The 25,883-nt window shown below is 46.1% G+C and overlaps 2 protein-coding genes, 1 long non-coding RNA gene and 1 other non-coding gene across 9 annotated transcripts in view; 2 read left to right on the forward strand and 2 right to left on the reverse strand.

Annotated features, from left to right (window-relative positions):
* The window catches only part of TCL1B (TCL1 family AKT coactivator B), a 92,564-nt gene extending 89,779 nt beyond the window's left edge, over positions 1-2,785 (reverse strand). The window contains exon 1 of the mRNA XM_019918382.3: positions 1,604-2,785. The gene's annotated coding sequence lies outside the window, so the exon portion shown is untranslated. The remainder of the gene's footprint in view (positions 1-1,603) is intronic.
* A 151-nt stretch (positions 2,786-2,936) lies between these two features.
* GLRX5 (glutaredoxin 5) lies at positions 2,937-11,998 on the reverse strand. The gene is made up of 2 exons (XM_004328136.4): positions 11,651-11,998; positions 2,937-3,575 (listed from the first exon to the last, which is right to left on the reverse strand). The coding sequence occupies exons 1-2, from the start codon at positions 11,934-11,936 to the stop codon at positions 3,397-3,399; spliced, it is 465 nt and encodes a 154-aa protein (XP_004328184.2). The 5' UTR covers positions 11,937-11,998; the 3' UTR covers positions 2,937-3,396.
* Positions 11,999-12,171: 173 nt separating this feature from the next.
* Positions 12,172-17,712, forward strand: LOC109547146 (uncharacterized). Of its 6 annotated transcripts, XR_012329854.1 has the most exons (4): positions 12,172-12,955; positions 13,789-13,974; positions 16,195-16,439; positions 16,667-17,712. It is a non-coding gene; the product is annotated as an uncharacterized lncRNA (long non-coding RNA). The 6 variants fall into 6 exon arrangements; XR_012329856.1 differs by lacking the exon at positions 16,195-16,439 and having other exon boundaries at positions 13,118-13,974; XR_012329853.1 differs by lacking the exon at positions 16,195-16,439 and having other exon boundaries at positions 12,179-12,955.
* Positions 13,206-13,480, forward strand: LOC117311467 (small Cajal body-specific RNA 13). The gene has a single exon (XR_004525664.1).
* Positions 17,713-25,883: the final 8,171 nt, after the last annotated feature.

The raw sequence follows: 25,883 nt of genomic DNA on the forward strand, positions 1-25,883 counted from the left end.
ATTGCTGTTTGTACAATGAACTTTGGTGCCACTGTTCTAATTATCACAGTGAATTCTAATTATGCAGATCATTAAAGTTATTCAGACTGACATCGGATAGCATCTGCAATTTCCCACTTGGCAGCGACTTGTCAAGCATAGAGAAGAAAAGGATTCATTAACTTTGGAAAGAACATTTCCATTTCTTGTAGAGCTCAGTGATTCCTTAAACTTTTAAGCTCTCTGGTGACTGATATGATCTATGATTCATAAGCATCTGAGTCAAATTCTTCGCCTAGCAGCTCTCCCCTAGTGCTAATGTTCCAGGGAGGTTTCCTACATCGATGTTTCCCTACAAATAAGTTTCTTATCATTTCATTTTTTAGATGAACCCTAAGGGGACATAGGCAGGTTTAAGGAAAAGCCAAAAGGAGCAAAATTATGGAAAGGTACCCTATGACACACCAGATGTGAAGGCAAGGGACAATTCTGCAGACTCATGTGTGTGCCCCATGGCCTGGTACTCATCCAGGGACAGTAAAAAGTGGTTTGTTAACGGTATTCTTTCCAAAGGACAAGGTCACAGCCTCGGTCGGCCACCACGTGGCAGCAGCACAGGCAGCTCTGAGCACAGGGCTTCCTTCCAGTGCCCTCACATTCATTTGTAAAGCAAAGTGCTTCCAACAAGTGAGCTCCAACCTCCTCTAAGGGTCTGTGTAAGCTCTTAGCTTAGAGCAGACCCAAAAGGTATTGATGGGATGCAGTATACAATACACGTAATATAAAACTTTTTTTGGCTCCGGACGCGCAGGCTCAGCGGCCATGGCTCACAGGTCCAGCTGCTCCGCGGCATGTGGGATCTTCCCGGACTGGGGCACGAACCTGTGTCCCCTGCATCGGCAGGCGGACTCTCAACCACTGAGCCACCAGGGAAGCCCCGTAATATAAAACTTTTTGTGGCAGTAATCTGCTTTTCTTTTCCCTGAAGCCCTGAGCTCTGTAATTTACGAGGGGCAGTCCTCTCACCTGACAGGGCAGTCCCCACGGATGTAGGGCAGTCCCCACGGATGCGGGGATGGGCTACAACCTGCCTTTCTTTTCTCCTGGGAATCTCACAGCCTCTGGGGGAAGGATGGAGCCAGGAGCTGTGGGCTACAAGACCACCCGGCAGGTCAGTCCTTACCCACCAAGTCTGTCCGTCTTCAGAGCTTTTCCAAGTGGCACTCATGTAAACTCAATAATCAACACAGAACAAGCCTCCAGAACAGCTCCGGGGAAATAAGCCATCCCTCTTTCCTTGTCATTTTTGCTCTTTTCATTAAAAAATGCAGCTTCGGGCTTCCCTGGTGGCGCAGTGGTTAAGAATCTGCCTGCATTGGCAGGGGAAACGGGTTCAAATCCTGGTCTGGGAAGATCCCACCCCATGTGGCTCCGGGAAGAGCCACAACTACTGAGCCCGCGCGCCTAGAGCCCGTGCTCCGCAACAAGACAAGCCACCGCAATGAGAAGCCTGCGCAGCACAACGAAGACTAGCCCCCGCTCGCCGCAACTAGAGAAAGCGACGAAGACCCAACACAGCCAAACATAAATAAATAATTTTTAAAAAAATGCATCTTCTTCTTACCTCTGCCACTGTAAAGATGTGCTTCTAAATAAATGCTCTGTTTAAGCCCTTGGAGATGAATGAAGGCTTCTGGGGACCCAAGGCACACGGTGACAGGATGGGCTTTCTTCCCACGAGTTGCTTGCTGTCAAGCTTACCTCTAGCTCCACCTCCAGCCTAGGTGGAGAAGCACAGTCTTGGTAAAAGACACCACGTACTGGAAGATCTTGGCTATGATTACAGTTATGTCCTTTTTTATAAAGGCCCCATTTTTTTTTAATTTTAGGTATCTATTCTTTTTTTAAATTTATTTATTTTATTTACTTTTTTTGGCTGCATTGGGTCTTCATTGCCACGTGCTGCCTTTTCTCTGGTTGCGGCAAGCAGGGCTACTCTTTGTTGCGGTGTTCGGGCTTCTCATTGCGGTGGCTTCTCTTGTTGCGGAGCACGGGCTCTAGGCGCGTGGGCTTCAGTAGTTGTGGCTCACGGGCTCCGGAGCGCAGGCTCAGTAGTTGTGGCACACGGGCTTAGTTGCTCCGCGGCATGTGGGATCCTCCCAGACCAGGGCTCGAACCCATGTCCCCTGAATTGGCAGGCGGATTCTTAACCACTGCGCCACCAGGGAAGCCCAAAGGCCCCATTTTTAAGGAATAAAAGACTCACGAGATCCCATTCCTTGGACGGCTGCTAATGCTGCTCCTTGTCCAAGTGCAGCGCAGGTGGCCAAGCACAGGTCTTCAGAGAAGGGCGAGCGGGGTGCCCCCCTCCAGCCTCCCCACCTCACTTCTCGCCAGTCCGCCCAAGCCTCCAACTGGATCATCAACACCTCTCAGCGTTCACAACACTTACTTCCCTTCGGAAAATTAGAGTACAGCTGGATGGCAATTTTTGTGGCAAATTTAACAGAAGAGTATGAATGAGAATCACTCTTAATTCCTAAAATCAAAAGGTCAGAGGTGCTAAAAGTCCTTATTGACTGAATGTCTGTGTCCCCTCAAAATTCCTATGCTGACATATAACCTCCAAAGGGATGATTTTAGGAGGTGGGGCCTTTGGGAGGTGATTAGGTCATGAGGGTGGAGCCCTCATAAATGAGATTAGTGCCCTTATAAAAGGGGCTCCAAAGAGTTTCTGTGAGAACACAGTGGGAACACAGCTGCCTGTGAAGCAGGAGCAGGCCCTCACCATACACCTGATGTGCTACAGCCTTGATCTTGGACTTCCACCTTCCAGAACTGTGAGAATCAGTATCTGTTGTTTATAAGTCATTCAGTCTGCGGTATTTTGTTATAGCATCCCAAACGGACGAAGACAAATACTTATTGCTATTCAGATTAACAACTCATACGTGGTATCCCTGGGTTGGCAGTTTATTTTAAAAAACAACACCCCGGTTATCTTATTTTCTTCCTTGTCCATCGTTTTTCTTAACAGAACAAGTTACAAAAAATTAGGGATGGGGGGTATATGATCTTTGCAGACTGACATATTTGCAGAGGACTCATGAATAATAATGATGATTCAAAAGCTCCTAGGTTTACTCCTGAATCAAGCAAAGAGCAAAGGACAACATAAGAAGGAATCGTGTGTACAGCAATCTCGTCGTACAACATTGATTATGACAGTGCAGTGGTTACAATTACGTTCACGATAGGATATTCCTTGCTCAAACACCAGACATGCTAAAATCACCAGGCTGTTTGCAAACTGGAGGAATCAGTGCAAACAGTCATCTGAGGAGCAAAACCCAGAATCGGGAAGGCTTTTCTGGCAGTGAGATTCTGACCCCAGCGGCTTCCTCGCGTGGGCCACCCTCACTTTGAGTCTTGATCTTTCTTTTCATCTAAGAGGGCGGAGCGGATCCCCAGCTTTTTCAGTTCTTCCACCAGGTCCCCATTCTGGTGCATCTGCAGAAGAATGTCACAGCCCCCCACGAACTCGCCGTTGAGGTACACTTGTGGGATGGTGGGCCAGTTGGAATAGTCTTTAATGCCTACGGGGAAAGAACATTTAACCGTCATTTCAGTGGTCAAATACTTGTACGGCAAAATACGTTTCCCTGCTCCTAGGGACACCCTGTAACCCTTCCTGGCTCCCCGTCCCTGGGGGACCGTGTATTTGCTACAAAGAGCATAAGCTTTTGAGTTGAATGGACCGCTGACTCTTCCAATTATAAACAGTGAGGCCTCCATCCTCTGTTTCCACCCTTATCTCACAAAGTTTTTATGAGAATCAGGTTAAGTAAGGCTCTCATAAACTACCTGACACACAATCAACCCTGGATTAATGGCAGAGAACTTGACTGGTTAATGCAAGTGACACAAGATACAGAAGGCTATATTCCCCATGCTTCTGCGGGCCACGTTTTCAGCAAAACAAACAAACGGAAGAAATGCCACTCCATTCCCAAATGGACTACTGAACGTGGATCCGTCATGGTAACTCACTGGCACACTGGGCAGCCCCCACCTAATGTTTCCCGTGCCTGTCTCAGCTGGTGAATTTACAGACACTGAGTCATTGGCTTTGATCTTTAATAATTCTTTTACCCAAAGAAAAATCCCTCTCATGCGGCTAGACTGTGGCCCTCGTCCTATTCAGCCCCTCAGATGAGCTCTCCATGGGACAGCTGATCTGACTCAGCACAGAACTCGCAGGGACTGAGTGAAATGAAGGAAAGGCCCAAAGCGCATGAAGGTCCACGTCCTGGGCCAGGCACAGGGCCACGGGGTGAGACCCACTCCCTCCCTAAGAGACAACGGCTTTGAGGACACACCGAGATGAAGCATGTTCAGGGACAGTGCAGCCATGGGATGACTCTGTGCAGTGCTGCGCCACGAGGATGATGGCTAGGAAGGAAATGTGGCTTCAATCTTAAGGCAGAAAAGATCACTCACTCTTTTCTAAATTCCTCCTAACCTTTTACTTCCTTTTCTACTCAGAGGTTGAGATGAAGTATACTTTTTTAAATGTACAAATAAATGAAACAGAAAAGTCAACAAAGTCTTCAGGCAAAAGACAGTATTACACAAATTTTAGAAATCGGTCAAGTGGTGGTTTTTGTGTAAACAAACTAAAAATACAAAACCTTTTTCTTGATGCCCTAGCATTTATTATCAGATGAGTTTTATCAAGTAAGATTACCAATATGAGTTATATTACGAATAACCTTCCCAAGATACCATGTGTTTTTCTCTTTTAAAAGTCACTGCTTTCTAAAAAACATCAACTTCGCTCTAACCGACAGCGCTAGAGGGCCCCCAGTAGAGAGCTTTATCTTTCTTCCGCAGACAGACTTCATGGAGAGAGAAATGGTTACAACGTTATAGGCCCTGAAAAGCTCACTTCTAAGCCACTCTGGGTTTCTGTTTAAAAAAAAAATCAGCTAGAGGTTTGGAGGTTACCAATAAAGGGCAAATTCCATTAACCATCAGAATGCCTTTATATTTGAATACCCTGATGAATTCAAGTTTTTTGTTTTTTGGGTTTTTTTTAATTCAAGTTTTTCATCACTCTGATGTTTGGTGCTACATAAACAATTACTTAGCATGTAAGCTCTTTGTTTTGGATTTTTTTTTTTTTTAAACTCTACCCTCAAACACAAAGAGTCTATCAGAACTTAACTTTACGTTTCCAATAACACATCTTTTTTTACTTTATGATGCGGGGAGATTAAGAAACGTTCAGAATATGAACTTTTTACTTCTAAACTTTCTTAAATATGTTACATTTATGTACATGAACCATTTATCTGCACAATATTATATCTGGGTTTTTTTCCAATTAATAATACACTGCATTAAGCTTTTCATGGCAATGAATATCTACTGATTCTTTTGGCGAGTGCCTACAATTTTTGAAACAAACCCAAGATGAAAACAAATTTGCCATCTGAGGGCCACCCAAAACCACGTTTAATCCTAAAAAGTACAATTTTTTAAAATAAAATCTTTGTTGAGTAAAAGAATGACTTGCTTTCATCAATCATTTTTATGGTACTACACTCAACCAAAGCGTTAGGCAACAACTAAACATGACATTGTTGCAGACCATACACCTCAACTATAAGGGAAGGAAGGAAATCCATCCTAACCACCGAAACTACCAAAAATAAGTGGGCTTTCCACCATCCTGAACATCCAACGTACAGTCACATGCAAGGGAGGCTAACTCCTTCCAAACCCCTTGGCCTGTGACTGTCCTAATAACTTCAGGAACTCAGAAGAACCCACCTCAGAACACACGGCATCGTGACAGCATCCAAGGTGCCTACCAGCTGATAGTTTATCAAAATTAAACTTAACTACTTCTTTAATTTTTAGATTATCAAGTGTTACAGGCGGCTGTTGTCAAAGCAAGGCTCTGGCATCTCTCCTAAAAACGATGCCATTTCCCATGTTTAAAAAGTCTGACTACAAGTTTAAATATTTAAGGAAATACCCAAATTGCTTCCTACAGAGTGAAGTGAGAAACTTCCAGTAAGGCTACATTCATGAATTGAAAACTAAAACAAATTCTGTCAATTCACAATTAATTGTTTAAACATGGCTAATTTTCCTCACCCTTTAAATTTTCAGTAACTGCAATATACAGTGATAATTCTTGTAAGTATCACATGGAATAACTCAGAATCAGAGAGCAACTCTTGAAAATTAGAAAAGCATACCCAAGAATGGATTTTAATGATAACCATATTTTATAGATGACAAACTGTGATTCAGTTGGGGACAGAAAATGGTGACTGCCAAGTTATATAACAGGTAACACTAGGACTGGGAGTTAGGAGGCTGTCTTACAAAATCTGTTCTACATACACCTACTGCCCCACCAAAAAAATGTCATGTTCTGAAGTATCAAGTGAGAGGGGAGAAAATGTTCTGGAAAATTCCCTTCCAGAACTTTCAAAAGGTATTTTTCAAAATTCATGACATTTCAGAATATTGGACCCCATTCCTGGTTTGGACAATAATCGTAAGAGCACCACGATTATAGTTTTTTTTTTTTCCGGTAGATTTGCAGTACACGAGCTTCAGAGTCTGACGCAGGTTGATGCCAACTCTGCCACTTAACGAGGCTCTGTTCCTCGGGCAAGTCATGTCACCTCCTCCTGGAATCACGTATTTCTCCATCGTCCTTAACTTAAGAGAATGATGTTAGCACTGCCTGACAAAAAGTAAACCACGGTGCCGAGAGGGTCGAGGCGTTGGTTTGGGGTCAGCAGACTGTGGCTGGCTGGCCTGTAAATACAGTCTCAGATAAATCTGCACATCTCTCAACCTGTTTCCTTTTCTGTAAAATGGGAATAACTCTATGCCTCACATATTTGTTATGAAGATTAAATAAGATATAATTGGTGAAATGAATTAAGCTCCCACAGCGCCAGGTGCACTGTGGCTACTCTCTCCACGTCAGTGTCCTCTACCCCACCCTCCACAGAAATGCTCTCCTGACAATGTACGCAAGTAAACAGAGGGAAAGAATGCAGGAAAGAATGCATACCAGTGAAGCATGCAATGCAATAATAAAAATACCATTTACTGAGTTAAGGGTTCCTGAGTTTCATACTCTAAGTTTTTCACATATCTAATCTCATTTCATCTTTACAAAATTCCTACAAGTTATGTATAATTATCCCTATTTTACAGATGAAGAAATGAAGGCTCAGAGAGGTTAAATAACTTAACCAGCGTCACAGTGCTGACATACAGTAGAGACAGGATTTGAGTCCAGGTGTCTAGGAGTCCAAAGGCCAGGTTCTTGACCACCAGAGGTGGTCTCTGGCCGGAGGCTGGCATCTGTCACTCCTGCCCCACTGTGAGCCCCACCTGCACGACACATGGATCTGCAATCCATGGGACTGTTCCACATCTTTAACATTTATAGACACAAACAGCGTTAAGCCACAATTACCCTTTTGTAACTTGCTTTTTGACTAAGCATCGCCTTTTTTGAGAATACATCTAGATTTTTTTTTTTTAATTTTTAAAATTTTTGGCTGCGTTGGGTCTTTGTTGCTGTGCGGCTCTCTCTAGTTGTGGAGAGCGGGGGCTACTCTTCGTGGCGGTGCGCGCGCTTCTCATTGCAGTGGCTTCTCTTGTTGCCAAGCATGGGCTCTAGGTGCGCGGGCTTCAGTAGTTGTGACTCGCGGGATCTAGAGCACAGGGTCAGCAGTTGTGGTGCATGGGCCTAGTTGCTCCGCAGCATGTGGGATCTTCCCAGACCAGGGATTGAACCTGTGTCCCCTGCATTGGCCGGTGGATTCTTAACCACTGCGCCACCAGGGAAGTCCCTAGATCTAATTCATTTTAACCACAATTTAGTTTTCCATCGTGACTAAGCTACAGTTGGTTTCTTCAGTCTGCTGCTAACAGACCAAGATCTGTTCTTGCCCACTTTTCATTATCACAAGGAACATTGCAGCGCTCACCCTTACGTGCATCTCCTAGCTCACATGCAGGGGACAGTCTCTCTAGACAAAGGGGTGGCAAACTACAGCCTTCGGGCCAAAGCCGGTCCACATCCTTTTGTAAATAAAGTGTTATTGGAACTTCGCCCCGCTCATCCGTCTATGTGTTGTCCCTGACTGCTGTACACTGTAACAGCAGAGCTGAATAGGTGTAACAGAGACCACCAGGCCCCCAAAGCCTAAACTATTTACTCTCTGGCCCTTTACAAGGAAGCTTGTCGATCCCTGATGTAGCCTAAATAGCCGGGAGTGAAAGAGCTGGGTGTTCAGCTCTGTTCACCTTCAACTTGACTGGGTACTGACAGTCACTCCTTCCAAGTGCGGGTGCCACTTTATACCCCCATCTGCAGCATACAACCTGCCCACCAGACACCCGTGCACACTTGTTATCTGCTTTTTAATGCTTACCAACGTCATAGCTCTACTACTGCCTGAAATTCCTTGATACTGGAAAGGCTGGGCATATTTTCAAATACTTAATAACCATTCAACAATAGGACGATAGGTATTCATTCAACAGACGCCGGTCCCGATTCGAGGAATACAGTGGTGATCTGAGTAGGCAGAAATTCGAGTGTCTATAATGTTTTTAAGAGCAGGAAAGAGAGTTTATGATAAAATGATAAATAAAAGAAGCATTTATTTATTCATTAAAACACGCATTGAAAGCTCGCTTTGCATAAGCATCACACACAGTGCTCAGGGAGTCGCAGAAGACACGTTCCCTGCTCTCAGGAGGGCAAAATGCTATATATAGACATGGGTGATCTCAACTCTGTTAAAAAAGAAAAAAAAAAAACTTTTAGAATCTAGATCCAAATGTTAATAATAATGGTTTATACGGAATTACAGGGGATTTTCATTTTATTTAGATTTTCAGTGTTTTCCAAATTTCTCCCATGAGCACATGTTACTTTTGCAACTGAAAGTAAAGATTAGTCTTTGTTAAGACCAAGAGCAGGATATGGTGACATCCATTCACCGTGACCCTATGTGGCCGTCCTGTGGGTGCTCCAGATTTTTAGAAAGGAACAAACCTTGAGGAAGGCCAAAACGCAAAGCTGCCTCAGTCTCAGGCCTCAGGCTGACACCTCTGTGCATCACACTCCCTGGACCCAGTGCCCAGAACTAGGAGACAGTGTCTGAGGGTCTTCCTCCGACTTGGGTCCTTTCTAAAACTCAGCCTTCTCTGGCACAAGAAAACAGGAAAGGCCAATTTTGCAGAAGCCCCTATCCTGTTACTAGAAGTGACCTTGGGTCTGGGAAAAGTTCACAGACATATCTTTAGTTGGCAAAAGCAAGCATCAGACAGGCTGTCAGTCTCTCCTGGTAAAGCTGAAGGTGTGGAGAGCAAAAAGATGAAGAATCTTCACGTCTTAAAGCCTCAACCTGGCGAAACTACTCCCCACGCTAATAACGTGCTTACACCACCCTGCCCTAGTCTAGAAGTTAATACTTACCCTAAGGTTTACTTTTCTAGGCAACGAAAGATGGGTTATGTTCAATATGTATGCAACACACTCACTAACTAAAAGGAATGGTCTGATGAAGCTCAACGGTCAAGGAATTTAAGGGTTAAATTCCTGTTGCTACTGTTTGAACACTTAAGAACAGAAGACTGGAAGTCAGATACATAAGTGCTCTCGGCAAACATTCTTATTCCTGCTGTTACTTTCAGTTTACTGGCCATATTCCAGTATAGCCCATCTCCGGTTATATTTCAGAAAAATGTTTTAATTCAAGTATAGTTGACGTACAATGTTTCAGGTGTACAGCAGAGTGATTCAGTTATACCATCTCTGGTTATATTAAACAGGAGAACAGAAATTCATAAACCAAAGACTCTCAAAACTTTAAGCTAAGCAAGATATCAACAACACAACGTTCTACTAAGGACCACAGTGGCAATTTGCAAGCGGCCTGAGGCAAGGTCCCAGCAGAAAGATTACAGAGTAGTTTCTCCTATCTTATCTTTTAGGCAGAGACGCCACTGCTGCTGCATGAAGACTGCAGATCACCCTGTATGTGAAAAAAGCCAGCAATTGGTAGCATTCCAGTACTCCAGGAAGGGAGAAGGATCATGGGCACAGCACACGGAAATATTACATATGCCTCCTGGTAACTCTAAGCTGCCTTCACTCCTTGTTTCCATCCACCAAAACCGAGAGTTCTATAAGGATCAGATTCCATGGGAAAAAATACTTTTAAAACCATAAAGTGCTAGTAATAAAATGGTTACCATTTAATGGATGCCTTCTGAGTGCGAGATAAGAGGACAAGGCACTTTCTAAAAGTTTTATTTTCCCTTTTTTCCTCACAAAACCTTTGCCAAGTGTGGTTTCATTATCCTCATATTACCGAAAAGGAAAATGCAGTCATGAAACTTGCCTCGGGTTGCACAGCTGATTGGCCAAAGGAGTCTAACCCAGAGCCTTTCCCTGACGCCAGCCTGTCCCATCTCTGTTGGAATGACTATGATTGACAACTTCAAATGTAGAAGAGCAAAATACAGAATTCTGAATGTGGACTACCATAGAACCTGAGGCCCTAAAACACTTTTTAGAACACTGTCACTAAACAACATCAGGAAACTCGGGGAGAACTCAGTCACTGAAAGTCTAACTGGAATGCCACCCTTCAGGGGGTACAGGCACGGTCCCCCCATGCCTCCGACAACCCCACCCACCCCAGCCAAGGAGCAGACCCAGGTGTTCTGGCCTCTCTCTCCTCCCACACTAAGATAAAATAGAAGAATGCAGGTAAGGTTCTCAGCAAGGTGCTCATCAGAAAAGATGCTAGTTAACTGTCAGGGCCCTCCATCCTCCCCTCTGGGCCACTGAAAAGTCACAGACACTACTGTGTCTGCCCCAGACCCTGACCGGTTCCTGGAGCTCCAAGTTTGAGTGAGCTAGGGCCCAGGAGTCATTCTTCGTCCCTCTCCCCACAAGCCTCTCCAATCCCTAGCCGCCACAAATCTCCCCCATCCTTGAGTATCTAAAAATAAATTTCATGTCTTTTTCTCCCACACAGATCCCAACTAACACCTGTCCAACAGCTGTGTCAACCGCTCCTGTAGCAGCAACAGAGAACGGTCCCTGTCACCCCGAGCCTTGAGGCACGACAGGCCAGCCTCTGAGCCCCTAGCCTCAGACAAGGGCAACCTCGACCCTCCCCCCGCCATCAACAGCACCTCTCCTTATCCACGAGGCAGGGCAGCCCCTCAAAGTGTCCCCGAAGTGCTTACCTCTAATGGCTCTTCTTGTATCCCTCTCCGCCCACTTCCCCAGCCCTGCAGAGGAGGGAGTCAGGCTGCTGACCACGCTCCTTGGATTCAGCCGAAGAGCACTGGCCCCGAAATGCCTTTTTCAGCTCAGAGTGAGGACTGGGGAACCGCTAGGACTTACTCCATTGCCCATGTTAGCCCAGAGGCCCAGATCCTCGAGATCCAGTTCAAGTCGATCAGGCCCCCACCCTAGACCCGTGTGGAAGCTTGTGTCTGAACTCCCCTCGAGCCCCCGGACGGACCTTGCCCGACAGACCCTCGACCCCGCAGAGTGGCCTCGGCCGGTCGCCCCCCAGCTCCGCCCCCAGCCGGCTCTGACCTTGCCTGAGCTGGGGGTCGTCCAGCACGTTGTAGGCCGCGTAGTCGCGGACGCCGTGCAGCCGCAGGATCTGCACCACGGCGTTGCTGAAGCCGCACTGGGGCTGCTCCGGAGTCCCCTTTAGGAAGACCACCACCCTGTTCTTCTTCACCAGCGCGTCCAGGTGCTCCGACGAGCCGCTGCCGCCCGAGCTCGACGCCCGCACGCCCGGGCCCCGCAGGCCGCCGCCCGCGCCGCGCCCCCAGCGGAGCAGAGCCGCAGCCGCCCGGCCCAGGGACCCGCTCATCCCCGCACGCTGACCTGAGCTCTCGACGGCCAAGGACCTGGGCGAGCCAGCCGAAGCCTTCCCGGGGCCCGGCCCGCGGAGGCCCGGCCCGCCCCCCGGAGGCCCTCATTGGACCGGCGACGAAAAGCTCTCCGTGATTGGAGAACCCTGGCCCTCAATTGCTGGATTCCACCAATCATGTTACTCGTCCCGCCCCGACAGGTTGGAGGCGGTCCTTACGCCTGAGCCGCATTCTATCGCCTTACCATTGGCCTCCGGAAACCGTTTTGTCAGTTGATTGGAGAGAGTGGATGTCCATCAGGGTCACGCTCCGAGGCAAGGGGAGGCGAAACGAGAGGGAAGACGGCTTCTCTCTGAAGGGTAGACGGGCCTGCTGGGACGCTCCGGGAGGACTTGGGACAGGCGCTGGGCGGGGTTTCGTCGTTCCGCGGAACGCCGGGAAGGGGTCACTTCCAGATGAAGGTTCCGGTTCCGGTGCGGGCGGAGGTTGCGTTGCTACGGCAGCGCGGTTGGCCGGCCGCTGGTTCTGGCGTTCCGGGTGGTGGGGGGGCTGGAGCAGGCTTGGATCCGCCGTTCCCGGCTTAGGTGAGCTTCCCGGAGCTTCAGTAAGGCCGCGGCTGTTCGCGGCGAGAGCAGGGACTGCGCCGGGCTCTGGCGGCCAGGCCTGCCCGGGGCTACGGCGTCGGGGCCCGGGCCGTGTGTCGCAGCCCTCCTGTGGTCCCGCTGCCCCCGTGGGAGCAGAGGCCCAGACCCCTTCCCGTGGTTCCCGCCTCTGCAGCGCGATTATTTCACTAAAACAACTTTGATTTTTAAAGTTTGTAAAGAGCTCTCGTCTGTGTGATCGGGGCTTCGCTGACTTTCCAGCCGACCTAAGCCCCTAGGCTTGGGCCCAGGAAAGGTTGAATGGGGAACTAAGAAAGGAATTGGTTCATTCGACAGACGTTTTCTGAGCAGCTGCTGCGTGCAAGGCACGGTGCCGGCGCGGGACCTGTGCCCAGAGCTTGAGAAATGAGAAGCAGGTACAAATCAATGTGAGGGTAGAGAGGAGGGAAGGGAAGCCTCCCTAGACCCACTGCTTTCTCTGTTCTCCATTGTGCTTAGTACATCTTGACATATATTTGTTAACTTGTTTATTGACTTCCCTCCCAGACTGTCAGCTTCATTCATTATTGTATTCTCAGTACGCAGAACAGTGCTTGGAACCTAGCGGTGCTCACATTGGTGGAAAGAATGATCCCAGAAGAGCGGGGCTCAGTGAACTCGCCACGTGGTCTGTAGTCTTGGAGCGGTGCTGGGTTGGTGGTACCCTAGAGCACACCAGACTTGCAGAGAAAGCATTCTCCAGAGGAAGCTGAGGCATGGCTGCTCAAGGGACAGCAGTGCCATGTGCAATTTTCCTCTGATAGTTTCCGATTACTGTTGCCACGGTGATAATGGCTGTGCCATGTCATTATCTATCAACCGACAGTAAGAGAAGCTTTTGCAGTCAGATGTTGTTTAACAGATGGAGTGGTTTCTGTTGGACACTAAGTACTGCTACAAATTACTTTGTTTTTAAACCCTAAGTATTTAAAAAGTTGTGGCTGGAGGTGACCTGGTTCTGCTTTGGAGGTGCTCAGGTTTAAAAATCAGAAAATTAGTACATGTGCTGACAGCAAGTGAATCTTCCAAATAATTGTTCACCGGGAGACTTGAGGCCAGTAAACGAAAATAAACTCAAGATGTTACTCAGAAGTGCTCCCCAGTGACGTATTTGTTTTATCCCCGTGGTTGTTATTGATGTTTGGTAGTTTTCTAATGTGGGACCCAAAATTGATCAGCTTCTTAAAGAATCCTTTTTTTTCCCCTCTAGAGTCATTGATTCCAGGTAAATCAGAGGAACAAACATCATACAGAAATATACAGGACAGTAACATACAGGAAGCGATGTGATGTCAAAGCTTAACTGTTGTTTCAAAAGTCCAGCATCTGGTGCACCTAACAGTAGGGGCTGTATTATTTGCAAAGTCACCTAACTTTTACTCATATTTATGTTCTGGTAAGTTTGTTTTAGTTTTTTTTTTTAATAAATATTGGCAGTTCACTCCAGAAAACCTGAATTGTTTATTGCCTACTCTGAACTGTCTCATTCCGCTCTTGCGTTAACTGGAATAGGGAGAAGAATTTGCAAACTTACGATGTGAGGATCCAGAGACGTAGTGCTAGTCATGGGGAGTGTCATGTCACTTATCTAGTGTGTGATACTGGCTTTGCCAGTACAGTTGGCAGACATTTTATTAAATTGAGAAAATACAGCTGTCATTAAAGGTTAAGAGTAGTTCTTCAGCAGGAAGAATATAAAGCCTGTGTTCTCCAAATTTATAATAGAGTTGCTGTGTACAGTCGAGTATGATAATGACATCCATGAAATGCAAGGAAAGCAAGTCGGGGCTCTTTCAGGGAGCTAAGTGGGATGGCTTTGATAGTATCGACCAAGGCCAGGAAAAAAGATCATGTATCTAGACCAAAGAAATTGAAACAATGCACCTAAATTTAAGTTTCTAATAAAGCAACCTAAAATGCAAAATGTTGTATGTGTTGAACATACTGCTTTCTGTCTTTGACTTAAAACCACTCATCAAGTATTAGCACCAAACATCAGTGACTTAAAGAATCGAAGAAAATAGTGTTCAAAATATTTCTTCCAAAGCACCAACTTCTTATATATGATGTGGCATTTGAGTTACGAGCTTTCTCATTAGAAATTCTGTAGTGAGAAAGTATGATAAAAATACACTTCTTAAACAGTTGTAAGAAATCTGCATTTATGCTCAAATGCATTAGGGTGTTTTTTTGTTTGTTTGTTTGTTGCGGTACGTGGGCTTCTCACTGTTGTGGCCTCTCCCGTTGGTGGAGCACAGGCTCCGGACACGCAGGCTCAGTGGCCATGGCTCACGGGCCCAGCCGCTCCACGGCACGTGGGAGCCTCCCAGACCAGGGCAGGAACCCGTGTCCCCTGCATCGGCAGGCGGACTCAACCACTGCGCCACCAGGGAAGCCCCACTTGGGTGTTTTGAACATGGAAGTCACCATCTTTATCAGTTTGTGATCTCCCATGTGGACATTAATGGGGAGGTAGGGGTGGGAATTACAGGAAACTTAGGAGAATCCTAGGATTTGGGGTCACAAAGTGTAATTAGACCCCAAACTAAATAATCATACCATGTAAACATGCTGACTCAGGCATCCTAAAAGTGTTTTTCTTCCCTGTGCTTATTTATAGATAAGCCTTTACTATATATAGTAAAATTTCTCCTTTCTCCCCACTCCACCAAAAGCAAATTCACTGTTGAACCCATAATTAAAACCTTATAAATTTGAGATCATTTCTTCCTATATATCAGCCCTAAATGAAGAGTCAGGATTATTGAGCCTAAGATGAAACTTTGCTTGAACACTTAGCAGGTCCGTGTTTTCGTACCCTGACTGCAGTCCTAAAGGTCACGCTGCATTCTGACAGGGTGTGGTGGTTGTGCATAGGGCACATGACCCAGAAGCGTCTAGGTCTGAGCTGGCCAGAGCGTTCTGCGAGCGTCATTTTAAGAGAAGTGGCTGCAGGTGTTGCACAACGGGTTGAGCCACCAAACATTCCTGAGCTGAAATGGCATTCGAGACCCAGATTTCCACAGACGCAAGCTGAAGCTTGAGACCGTTCTCTGTGGTGCCCCTTAGCTGTTCAGTAATTTTAGAGCATCACTGCAACCCTGGAATTAACGTGATTCCCTCAGAAGTAATTGTTATGTGTGAGAAACTGAGGCAGTGCCCAGCCCCCTGAGAAAATGTTTGCTGACCCGTAATGCAAAGATAGAAATGCCTTTGCAGGGACTTCCTGGGGGCGCAGTGGTTAAGACTCCACACTCCCAATGCTGGGGACCCAGGTTCCATCCCTGGCCAGGGAAATAGATCCCATGTGCATGCCGCAACTAAGGAGCCCACCTGCCACAACTAAGACCCAGAGTAACCAAATAAATAAATATTAAAAGAAAAGAAATGCCTTTGGGATCTTCACTACCTCTATCTGACAAGACAGCTGGGTTTATAAATACTTCTCTGGCCATGGGAGTGGCCTCAGTTTTGCTAATCGCAGGTTCTCACATCATGTGGGCTCAGCCTAGAGGCAGGAAGGGAGACCTCATTCGGGCCCCCTTCCACTCTATCACAAAGGTCCTGCTCTCCTCCTCTGGGTAAAATGAAGAGAAATGATATCCTGTAAATTTAGTTCAGTCTAGAACACACTGTGGGAGATACAGGTGAAAATGGATTCCTGAAGAGGCACTTATGAAAAGCCTGGATGTCACAGCAGAGCCTGATTCTGTTCTGGGATTTGGACTGTAGAGGTGTGCGGCCTGGCTTCAGTCCTAAGCATCACTTACGAGCTCTTTTGGATTTTCCTTGGAATTTTCTGCCCCTTACATCTTCCCCTTCCTGGATTTGTGAAAAATGTCTTTGTGACATCTGCAAAAGGTAATGCCTATTTCAAGATGTCTTTATCTAAGGATTGCAGAGTTTTAGTGAATCACTCTGTACTCTATTCCTCTGCTCCTAGACATTTACCCCCAAAATATTGGCATGCATGTGTAGTACAACAAACTGGTTTTGTGTACATGAATTCATTTGAAACTTGCATTAGCCCTAGGATAATAGTTCTCTGGCATTTTGGTCCCTAAATTAAGTTCTCTTTTCACTAAAAGATCCCACATACTGTGGAGCAACTAAGCCCGTGCACCACAACTACTGAGCCTGCACTCTAGAGCCCACAAGCCACAACTACTGAAGCCCGCGCGCCTAGAGCCCGTGCTCCACAGCAAGAGAAGCCACCGCGATGAGAAGCCCGTGCACAGCAACAAAAACCCAACTCAGCCAAAAATAAAAATAAATAAATTTATTTTTTTAAAAAAAGAATGAACCAGAAGTAAAAAAAGAAAGATTGTTAATAACATCTTTTTGACAGACTTGAGCACTTTGGGTTCCTCTTTTTAGCTTCACAAGCACTTCTTAAATCTTACTGTGGAATCGTAGCAAAGCCAGCAAGTCCCACAGAAAATTAAATATTCCTGAATTATCTCCAGGGTATGTATGTATTGGATACAGATGTGATTTTTATGCTTTGTGAAACTAAACTGACAACAATTTCAATGCAAAACTCCAAGGAAACAAATAACCCATAGCTTTTCACTTCTGGAAGTTTCATTCTCTTTTGTCCCCATGCTGCTTTTTCTCAGTGAGGCCTGAAGTCTCTGGCTATATATAGGCTTTTAAACTCAGACATCTGCTGGATTTTGTTCTATTGAGAACTTTATTTCGAGGGAAAGAGCCCAAATCATATCTCCTGTCAGGTAATATTAAGAATTAAGTGGTAATCATAAAACATGTTAAGACTTAAGGTGATAAAAGAATTGTTGAATTTTCCTCAACTGTCTGTTTAGTGAAAGATTTTAATGTTTTGTGTTATGTTTCTTTTTTTTTTTTTTGCAAGCAGATAGATTCCATGATTCAAACTGTTATTACATTTCCAGCGACTTCTGAGAAGGTGCCCAGACCACAGAATTCAGAAAGCAAGGAGCCAGTACTGTTGTGTGTCACACTTGCTAGGAAGATTTATCTGTTGGCAGGAGTCTGTGTCTTCCTCTGATAATCACTGAGATTGCGGCCAGACGAACACTGAGAAAATTTTATTGTTTTCCTTTGAATGATGGCTGAGATGTATTGCCAAGGCCATAAATATTCATTATGTTGAGTCAGAATTTCATTTCACACTTCAACCTTTGAGCCTTCATAATTTCAGGCTTCAAAATTAAATCTTGCTGTCATGGGAATCCACTGCTCTAGCCTACTTCAACAAAGTAGCTAGCGAAGGACCCCAGTTTCACGGATTGGGGGAGTGGGTTGGAAATGGGCTGACATTAACTGTTCATTTTCCTTTGCAGGAAAAAAACTGGAGGATTTTAAAAAATATTTTTTCCTACTCTTATGGCCAGAAAAATCCCACTTGCTAATTCTAAACTTTACACTTTTTGAAAGTGTACTCTACTGAGATAGAATTAATTGATACCAAATTTCTGTGAGCCAGAGTTTTGGAGTTTTAATAAAAGACTGTATTATGAACCAGTTACCCTGTAATAAATAAATAAATAAATAAAAGAAGGGAGGAGCATTTTGCATAGGCTGCACTTGCAAAATTGAGTCACCAAGAAAATTTTGTATCAAAAGCCTTGAGAAGGTGACATACTTGCAGGCTTTCTCCCCTCTCCAGACATCCAGTGGCCTGCACTTAGGGTAACTAAGCACATGTCAGTCCACTTGGTGAGCTATTCCCATTGGTTCATCTCTTCATACTGCTGAGCTGCAGCTCTGTGATGGTTCATGCATACTGCCGGCTGGTGGGGAACAGGACCAATAATACCCTCCTACTTGAAGGGATTTTTTAAATTTTTTTTTTTTTTGCGGTACGCGGGCCTCTCACTGTTGCGGCCTCTCCCGTTGCGGAGCACAGGCTCCGGACGCGCAGGCTCAGTGGCCATGGCTCACGGGCCTAGCCGCTCCGCGGCATGTGGGATCTTCCCGGACCGGGGCACGAACCCGCGTCCCCTGCATCGGCAGGCGGACTCAACCACTGCGCCACCAGGGAAGCCCTTGAAGGGATTTTTTAATCCCTTCTTGAAAAATAACCCATCATCTTTCAAAATCATTCTGTATTTTGAGAAACTTGGAGCATTTCATAATGAGTCTCTGCCTTACCCCACGAGACAGGTAGGGGGCACTAGTCTGTCTTACTTAGGAAGCAGGGGCAGCAAGAGCCAGTAAGTGCTGTCGGTTCAGTGCACACAGTGTCTAGCCGGTTTCTAGGAATCGGCTCTCAGTTCCCGTCCAAGTCCTGTTCTAACTTTAGGGAATGGTTTACTCTCTCAGTTTTCTAATATTACAGCCACAGCAGATTAGGAGCAGTAAATTTAAAAGGCTAGCACTAAAAGCAGAAAGAAGCAACGACTAACAGGTTAACAGGAGATTTTTTTAAATTGAGAAGCAGATATTTGGGGATTTTCCTCTTTTTTTTTTTTTTTGAAAAGTCACATTCTGGAAGCGTTTGGTGTAAGCAGGGGAAACATCCCTCACATGTCACAGTTCCTTGAGCATTAGAGCCCTGTGTAGTAATTCTAAATCATCCAGAAAAGGAAATGGTATTTCATGTGCTTTGGTTAAGAAGTCAAGGAAACGTAGTATATATTAGATTGCCAACAAAAATTATACAGACTCATGGCCTAAGGGGGTTGTGTTAAATAAATTTCAGAGGAATACTTTCTTCCCTCATTATGACAGATAAACAGAGTTTTATTTCTACTTTTTTTAAAATATATTTTTATGTCTTTATTTATTTGGCTGTGCCGGGTCTTAGTTGCAGCACTCAGGATCTTCGCTGAGGCATACAGGATCTTTCGTTGCGGCACGTGGGATCTCGTTTCCTGACCAGGGATCAAACCCGGGCCCCCTGCATGGGGCGCACGGAGTCTTAGCCACTGGACCACCAGGGAAGTCCCTATTCTACTTCTGTTATGTGTCTCATATTAGTCCATGATGAGCACTTAGAAATACTTAACACATTTAATTAGGTGGTGAGGTGTTGAATAATATGGGCATAAAGTTGGGTTTTTCTAAACTGTATGAATCAGTTAGGGCTTGAGAGCTCAGCTACCATCAGGCCTGGAGACAGCTGCGCATAAAGCAGTTCTGCAAACTCTGGATACACAGTCATCAAAGAATATAACCACTGTGCGTCCTACCACTCAGCCCCATTTTACTACTTTTGGGGACGGAAACCCTTTAGGGGTTTTCTGTGTATCACAGTTTAATTTTATGCCCTACCGCCCACTAGACCATCAGCTTCTAGTCCAACAGAACTCATTTTTTCACCCCTGGTCCTTAGTACTACGCCTGGCACTTAGTATGTGCTCAATGCATAACTCCTGAATGGAGAACACGTGACATGGTAAGCAATACAGGACAGTATCTCAGAAACCCCAAACTGCGTGAAACTCACAATACTGACCGCAGATGCCATAGGAGGGAGAGAAACATTTGGCCGTAGAGCTTGTGCTAAGCAGGACATGGAGTGGAGTAAGACACTCCCACTGCCCGGGACCTCACCATCTTATGATGAGGACAGATGCAAGAATGTCACTAAGTACTGGAGAGGGCTGAGGGTGTGGGCCCCAACACAGCCAGTCAGGGCCTCAGGGGTCAGAGCCAGTCGGTAGAGGGGCTGGTGTTTGAACTGAGTGTTGACGAAGAGGTAAAGAGCTGCTATTTAAAAGGGAAGGACAAAAAAAATGAAGAGAAAGAGAAGGACATTCCAGGGAGAGGAAACAGCCAGGGCAAAGGCATGAAGGCCCAGGCGTGCTCTGGGGGCACACCAGGCAGTAGGATTTTGTCCTTGGGTTGAGAGAAGATCACAGAGTGTAAGCAGCAGAGTTCTTGAGAGATGAGCCTGGTAGGAATGTTGGTGAATTGCAGGTGGCCCAGACTGACCGAGGGAGGCCAGTCCGGAGACCCCTGTAAGATGGAACGATTCCCACGCTCTGGCTAGTGTGCTAGGGGTGAAGGGCAGCAGTGCAAAAGCCACGTTCCACACTTTGATGGGAGGATTGACAGCATCTGGTGGCTGGTGCATGTGGCGACAAGGCTGGGAAGAAGCGGGCAGGACTCAGGCTTACTCCCGGGTTCTGGCTTAGCCGCTAGAGCTCCTGCCTGCTGAGGAATATGGGAAATACCGGGGGAGGAGGAGGGAGGGTTGAAGGGGTGAGTCATGGGTTACTTCTGAACATTCTGAGTTTCCAGGAATCTGAGGGGCATCTATCTAAATCATTAGGTTATGTCTGAAATACTGGGGGAGATGATTGCCCGGGCAGGTCTGGACCTGATGGTAAAAGAGATTCGGGCAGGGAGAGCAAGAAAAAGGAAAAACCAGGGATGAAAGCTGGGGGATGTGTGCAGTTAGGGAAGGACAGGCCCGAAGACGAGAAAGGAGGCAGGAGAAATGAGCAAGCACTTGCAGGAGAGAAGCCCCGTCAGGGCTGTCAGAAGCCGAGAGAGGCCAGGTAAGGACCCAAGTGTCCCCTGGGTTTGGCAGTGGAGGTAAGCGAAGCATGGCTGTGGGCTGGGCAATGAGGGCGTTCCCCAGCCTTGGGCAGCTCCCTGAACCTCTCGAGTCTCTGGAGCATGAAGGAGCTGGGCCAGTGGATATAGTGTCTTCAGGCTGCTATCTGTGGGCGTGCACCTGTGTTTCAGGCCATCTTAGAGTGTAAACTGAGCGGACAGGGTCCAGTCCTTTGCCCAGATTTGCCAGTGACACAAACAAACATTTCAGCTGGGATGATGAAACAGCCCTGATTGCTGAAGCAGGTGAATTAATCCCGCTGGCGCAGCATCAGCAAGGACCTTTGAAATACCCAAGGACACAGAGTGTGCGTGCTGCTCTCTCCTGCCTGTTCACGGGGGCTGCTTCTGTCTGCTGAGCACGATTTGAAGAGCCAGCAGGTGCATTTGGTGGCACTTGCCGTTTTTCTCTGCACACCAACTCGACAGCATCAAAGAAGAAAATGAGGATTAAAGTTCTGTAAGATTCCAGGCCAGGTGCCAGGGTCTTGCAGTGCAAGGACTTGTGGCAGTCAGTTCGAAAAGCGTTTGTGCCGCCTGTGTCTGGGGCCAGTTTGCAGCAAGATTCTAAGGTTTGCTGGAAAGAAGCTCCTGCCGTGAAATGGCCTCTGCTGGGGAAACACCAAGCATTGTCATCGAGAGCAACAGGTTTCATACAGGTGTGCGGATCTATTTGACACAAGCCTCGCCAGTCCAGTAGAGGGGCCAGCCATGCCCCAAGTGTGGGTTTCCCCCGAGCAGAGCCCAGCCGATTGCATGGTGATGGGAGTGGCACAAATGCCCTGCCCTAACTTGGGCGCAGAGCCCCCGCTGCCCATCCTGGGCACTCTGCCGATCACACTGAGCTTCTAATATTATCACACGTTCAGAATAGCCAAGGCCGCCGAAAGCAAGGAGAGAACATTTCAGCAGATTTCCAAAACATGTCTCCAGGGAGCAAAAACAAGAAAAGATTTCTCTTCCTTAATGGAGACGTCTTCCTTACCCACAGCCTCTTCCTGAGTTGGTCTGCCATGAACTTTGGTTGGCAAGCCTAGTCATTGGAGGGTTTCATTTCCCAAGATAGCACACGTTTGCACAGAACTTCAAGTCTGTAGCACATTCTCACGGTCCTTATTCTCTGCGATCCTCATGACAGCTCCTACGGGGATCCCAGGGCACGAACTGGCCCCATTTTGTAGATGTGGAGGGGTGATGACCCGCCCTGCACTCAGCCAGCTGGGGAATGCCTAGCCCCGGAGGTACCACGTCAGGAGATTTCCATCCAATGAGCTTTTCACTCTGCGACACCTCCCCCCTCCCCATGCCCCTCTCCCCCCCGCCCCCCCCGCACCCCACCCACCCCTGGCTTCGCAACGCTGACATTATCACGGCTGCATTCAGGTTTCAAAACAAAATCAAACAAACAAATAAGCCGGGTTCCTAGTGTGCCCCGTGCCATTGTTTAAGGCAAAACAGTGAAGCTGGAAAGCCGAGCAGCTGTCAAGGCTGTGACAGAAGAGTAATCACACATCTCACGTGTTCAGCACCAAGGAAATCGCTGAGCGTGGCTGTGACTTCCCTGGTACAGAGCAGTTCAGAGAACTCAAAACCACAATCATCACACGAGATGAGCTCAGCCAGCCCTGCGTGTTTCATGGTACATATGAAACAAGCTCTGATGTTTTTCTCACTGCATGTGCAGGTGATCAGTGTAACTGGAGGGCTCAGCCCTGCTGTTTACACTCCCTGATACACACACACACGCACACACACAGCAGACCTCCAGGCTGGTCCTCTTCATTATGTGCAGACTTTCTCTTCCGTTACTAAGGCTGGTGCTGTTCTTTGCAAAGTACTTTTAATTTCTCATCAGTAACCTTGACCCATAAGGAACGCATCACAATAATGAAGCCAGAGCTGTAATGTTTGGGGTTCATTGTGGCTCTGTGTAAAAATATAACCTAAGACACAGATTGGAATTTAATCATGAGCAGAAAATGGCCCTCCGCTATTGCTACCAGGCAGACGGAAGGGGCAGTGATTATTAATAAGAGTGTAGGCTGAAGGCAGAGTGCCTGGGTTTGTACCCCAGGCCAGTCATGTGATAGCTGTGTGATGATGAGCAAGTTACTACCCTCTCTGTTCCCTCATTTGTAAAATTAGATAATAGTAGCTACCTTGATGAGGACTAAATGAGTTAATATAAGTAAAGTCAGAGGACAGTGCTTGGCACATAGTAATCCCGTAATAGATGTTAAATATCATTATTATTGTCCATCATTCAAGATGTAGCTCACGTCTCACCTTATCCACAGTGCCCTCCCCCAAACACTCGAGCCTTCACTCCTCTCTCCCGTTTCTGGATTCCACTAAGAGTCGATTCTGTACCGTGCTGTCTAGCATCCGATGACCTGCAGTGCTGTCTTGTTATTTCAAATGTTTCAGTCTTAATGTTGCTTCCCCAATAGATTGTAAATTCCTGATGGTAGGAACCATGTAGTTTGCTTTTGTTGAATTTCCACAGCTCACAACTTCCTGGTCCTGGGCAGTTACTAGACACTTCAACATCCTTGGAGTGTGTTCATCACTACAAATAAACAGGAAAAATTCTGGTGGTGTGGTATTGTATACAGGTACTATAACTAACAGTTAAAACTTAAAGTGTAATGACTTACCTTGAACCAAAAACCTGTACTAAATGTTCATAGCTGTTTTATTCACAATAGAACCCAAGCTGAAAGCAATCTTGAGGTCCTTCCACAGGTAAATGGCTAGACAAACAATGATCCATCTATACTATGGAATACTACTCAGCAATAAAGAGATATGAACTCTTGATACAGTGACAACCTGGATGAATCAGCAGTGAATTACACTGAGTGAAAATAGCCAGTCCCAAAAGGTTACACATGATTCCAAGGTTATAAATGATTCCATTTATATAACATCCTTGAAACGGCAGAATTGTAGAAATGAAAACAGGTTAATGGTTGCCAGGGGTTAAGGAGGGGATGAGGGCAGGAGGGGGGAGCCGCATGAGGGACCCTGTGGCGATGGAAATACTCCGTATCTTGATGGCATCAGTGTCAATATCCTAGTTACGATATTGTACCAGCTACTTTTGCAAGATGTTACCATTGGTGTAAACGAGGTAAAAGGCACAGGGGACTCTCTCTGTATAATTTAATACAACTTTATAATCTACAATTACCTCACAATTACAATAATCCACAATTACCTCTATAATCTACAATATCTAATTAATTAAAAACCACTTAAGATGTTCCTTAAGCAAAAGCAGAGAGAATAGATGGGCCTGCTCACTGATGAGCGGAATATAGCAAGGCTCTTTCAGAAGGATTTTATTTTTTAGGAATAAAGATGGCGACTTTACCTTAACATTTTTATTTCTGTTATTACTTATTCCTTGGAGTATAATAATAGTAGTGTTTAACAGTCATGCTAAATGACATTATTATCCAGTACAATCAAGATTCACATTGGTTTTTAAATTGGGAGGAGTAACTTAGAGATGATCTTTTCCAGGTCTCTCATTTCACAGATTCAGAGACTCAGAAGTGACCCAAAGTTACACAGCTAATTAACAGCATTAACAAGGGCTAGAACCCAGTCAACCCAGGATCCAGTCCTGTGCTTCTGACGCACGTTATATTTTTATTTTATAAAAGCAGCACAATTCAGAAAGAGAAAGACAAATACCATATGATATCACTTATATGTGGAACCTAAAATATGCTACAAATGAATTTATCTACAAAACAGAAACAGGGGGCTTCCCTGGTGGCGCAGTGGTTAAGAATCTGCCTGCCAACGCAGGGGACACGGGTTCGAGCCCTGGTCCGGGAAGATCCCACATGCCGCAGAGCAAGTAAGCCCGTGCGCCACAACTACTGAACCTGCGCTCTAGAGCCTGCGAGCCACAACTACTGAGCCCACGTGCCACAACTACTGAAGCCTGCGCGCCTAGAGCCCGAGCTCTGCAACAAGAGAAGCCACTGCAGTGAGAAGCCCGCGCAGCACAACGAAGAGTAGCCCCCGCTCGCCTCAACTAGAGAAAGCCCGCGCGCAGCAACAAAGACCCAACGCCGCCAAAAATAAATAAATTTATTTTAAAAAAAAAAAACAGAAACAGACCCACAAGCATAAAGAACAGACTTGTGGTTGCCAAGGGGGGATGGGGGAGGGGTGGATTGGGAGTTTGGGATTAGCAGATGCAAACTGCTATGTATAGAATGGATAAACAACAAGGTCCTACTGTATAGCACAGGGAACGATATTCAGTATCCTGTGATAAACCATGATGGAAAAGAATATGAAAAAGAATATATATATATGTATAACTGAATCACCTTGCTGTACAGCAGAAATTAACACGTTGTAAATCAACTATACTTAAATAAAATTAATTTTTAAAGCAGCAGCATAATTCGTGTATGTAGCGGAATAGCCTGAATTACTCCAGTTACCGTGCTCAGTGCTTGAGATGACTGCCATCCGGCAGGGGTGCCCCTACTCAGTTACTGGGTGGCAGCTGCCAGTGGGGAAGGCAGCCGACTCAGAGAGGTTGACAAACCAGGCTGGTGCATCCGCTCACCCTACGAGCACACAGTAGGACTGGAGGGGGAAAAGACAGACTAACACTAGGAGAATTGGCAAAGGAGGAAACAAAGAAGGAAGCAAATGAGAGCAGAGCCAGGATGAGAACCAGCTGTCCACGCCCAGATTGGGATATCTCTGATAAGGCGTCACAGAAAT

The sequence above is a fragment of the Tursiops truncatus genome, chromosome 2, assembly GCF_011762595.2.
Source record: "Tursiops truncatus isolate mTurTru1 chromosome 2, mTurTru1.mat.Y, whole genome shotgun sequence".
Lineage (NCBI taxonomy): Eukaryota > Metazoa > Chordata > Mammalia > Artiodactyla > Delphinidae > Tursiops > Tursiops truncatus.

Bases quoted from the DNA above. Each gene is read 5' to 3' on its own strand.
- GLRX5 (XM_004328136.4), bottom strand. From the start codon at position 11,936: ATGAGCGGGTCCCTGGGCCGGGCGGCTGCGGCTCTGCTCCGCTGGGGG. The intron at 3,576-11,650 runs GTCAGAGCCGGC...CTTTCCCCGTAG, and splicing joins CGACCCCCAGCTCAGGCAAG to GCATTAAAGACTATTCCAAC.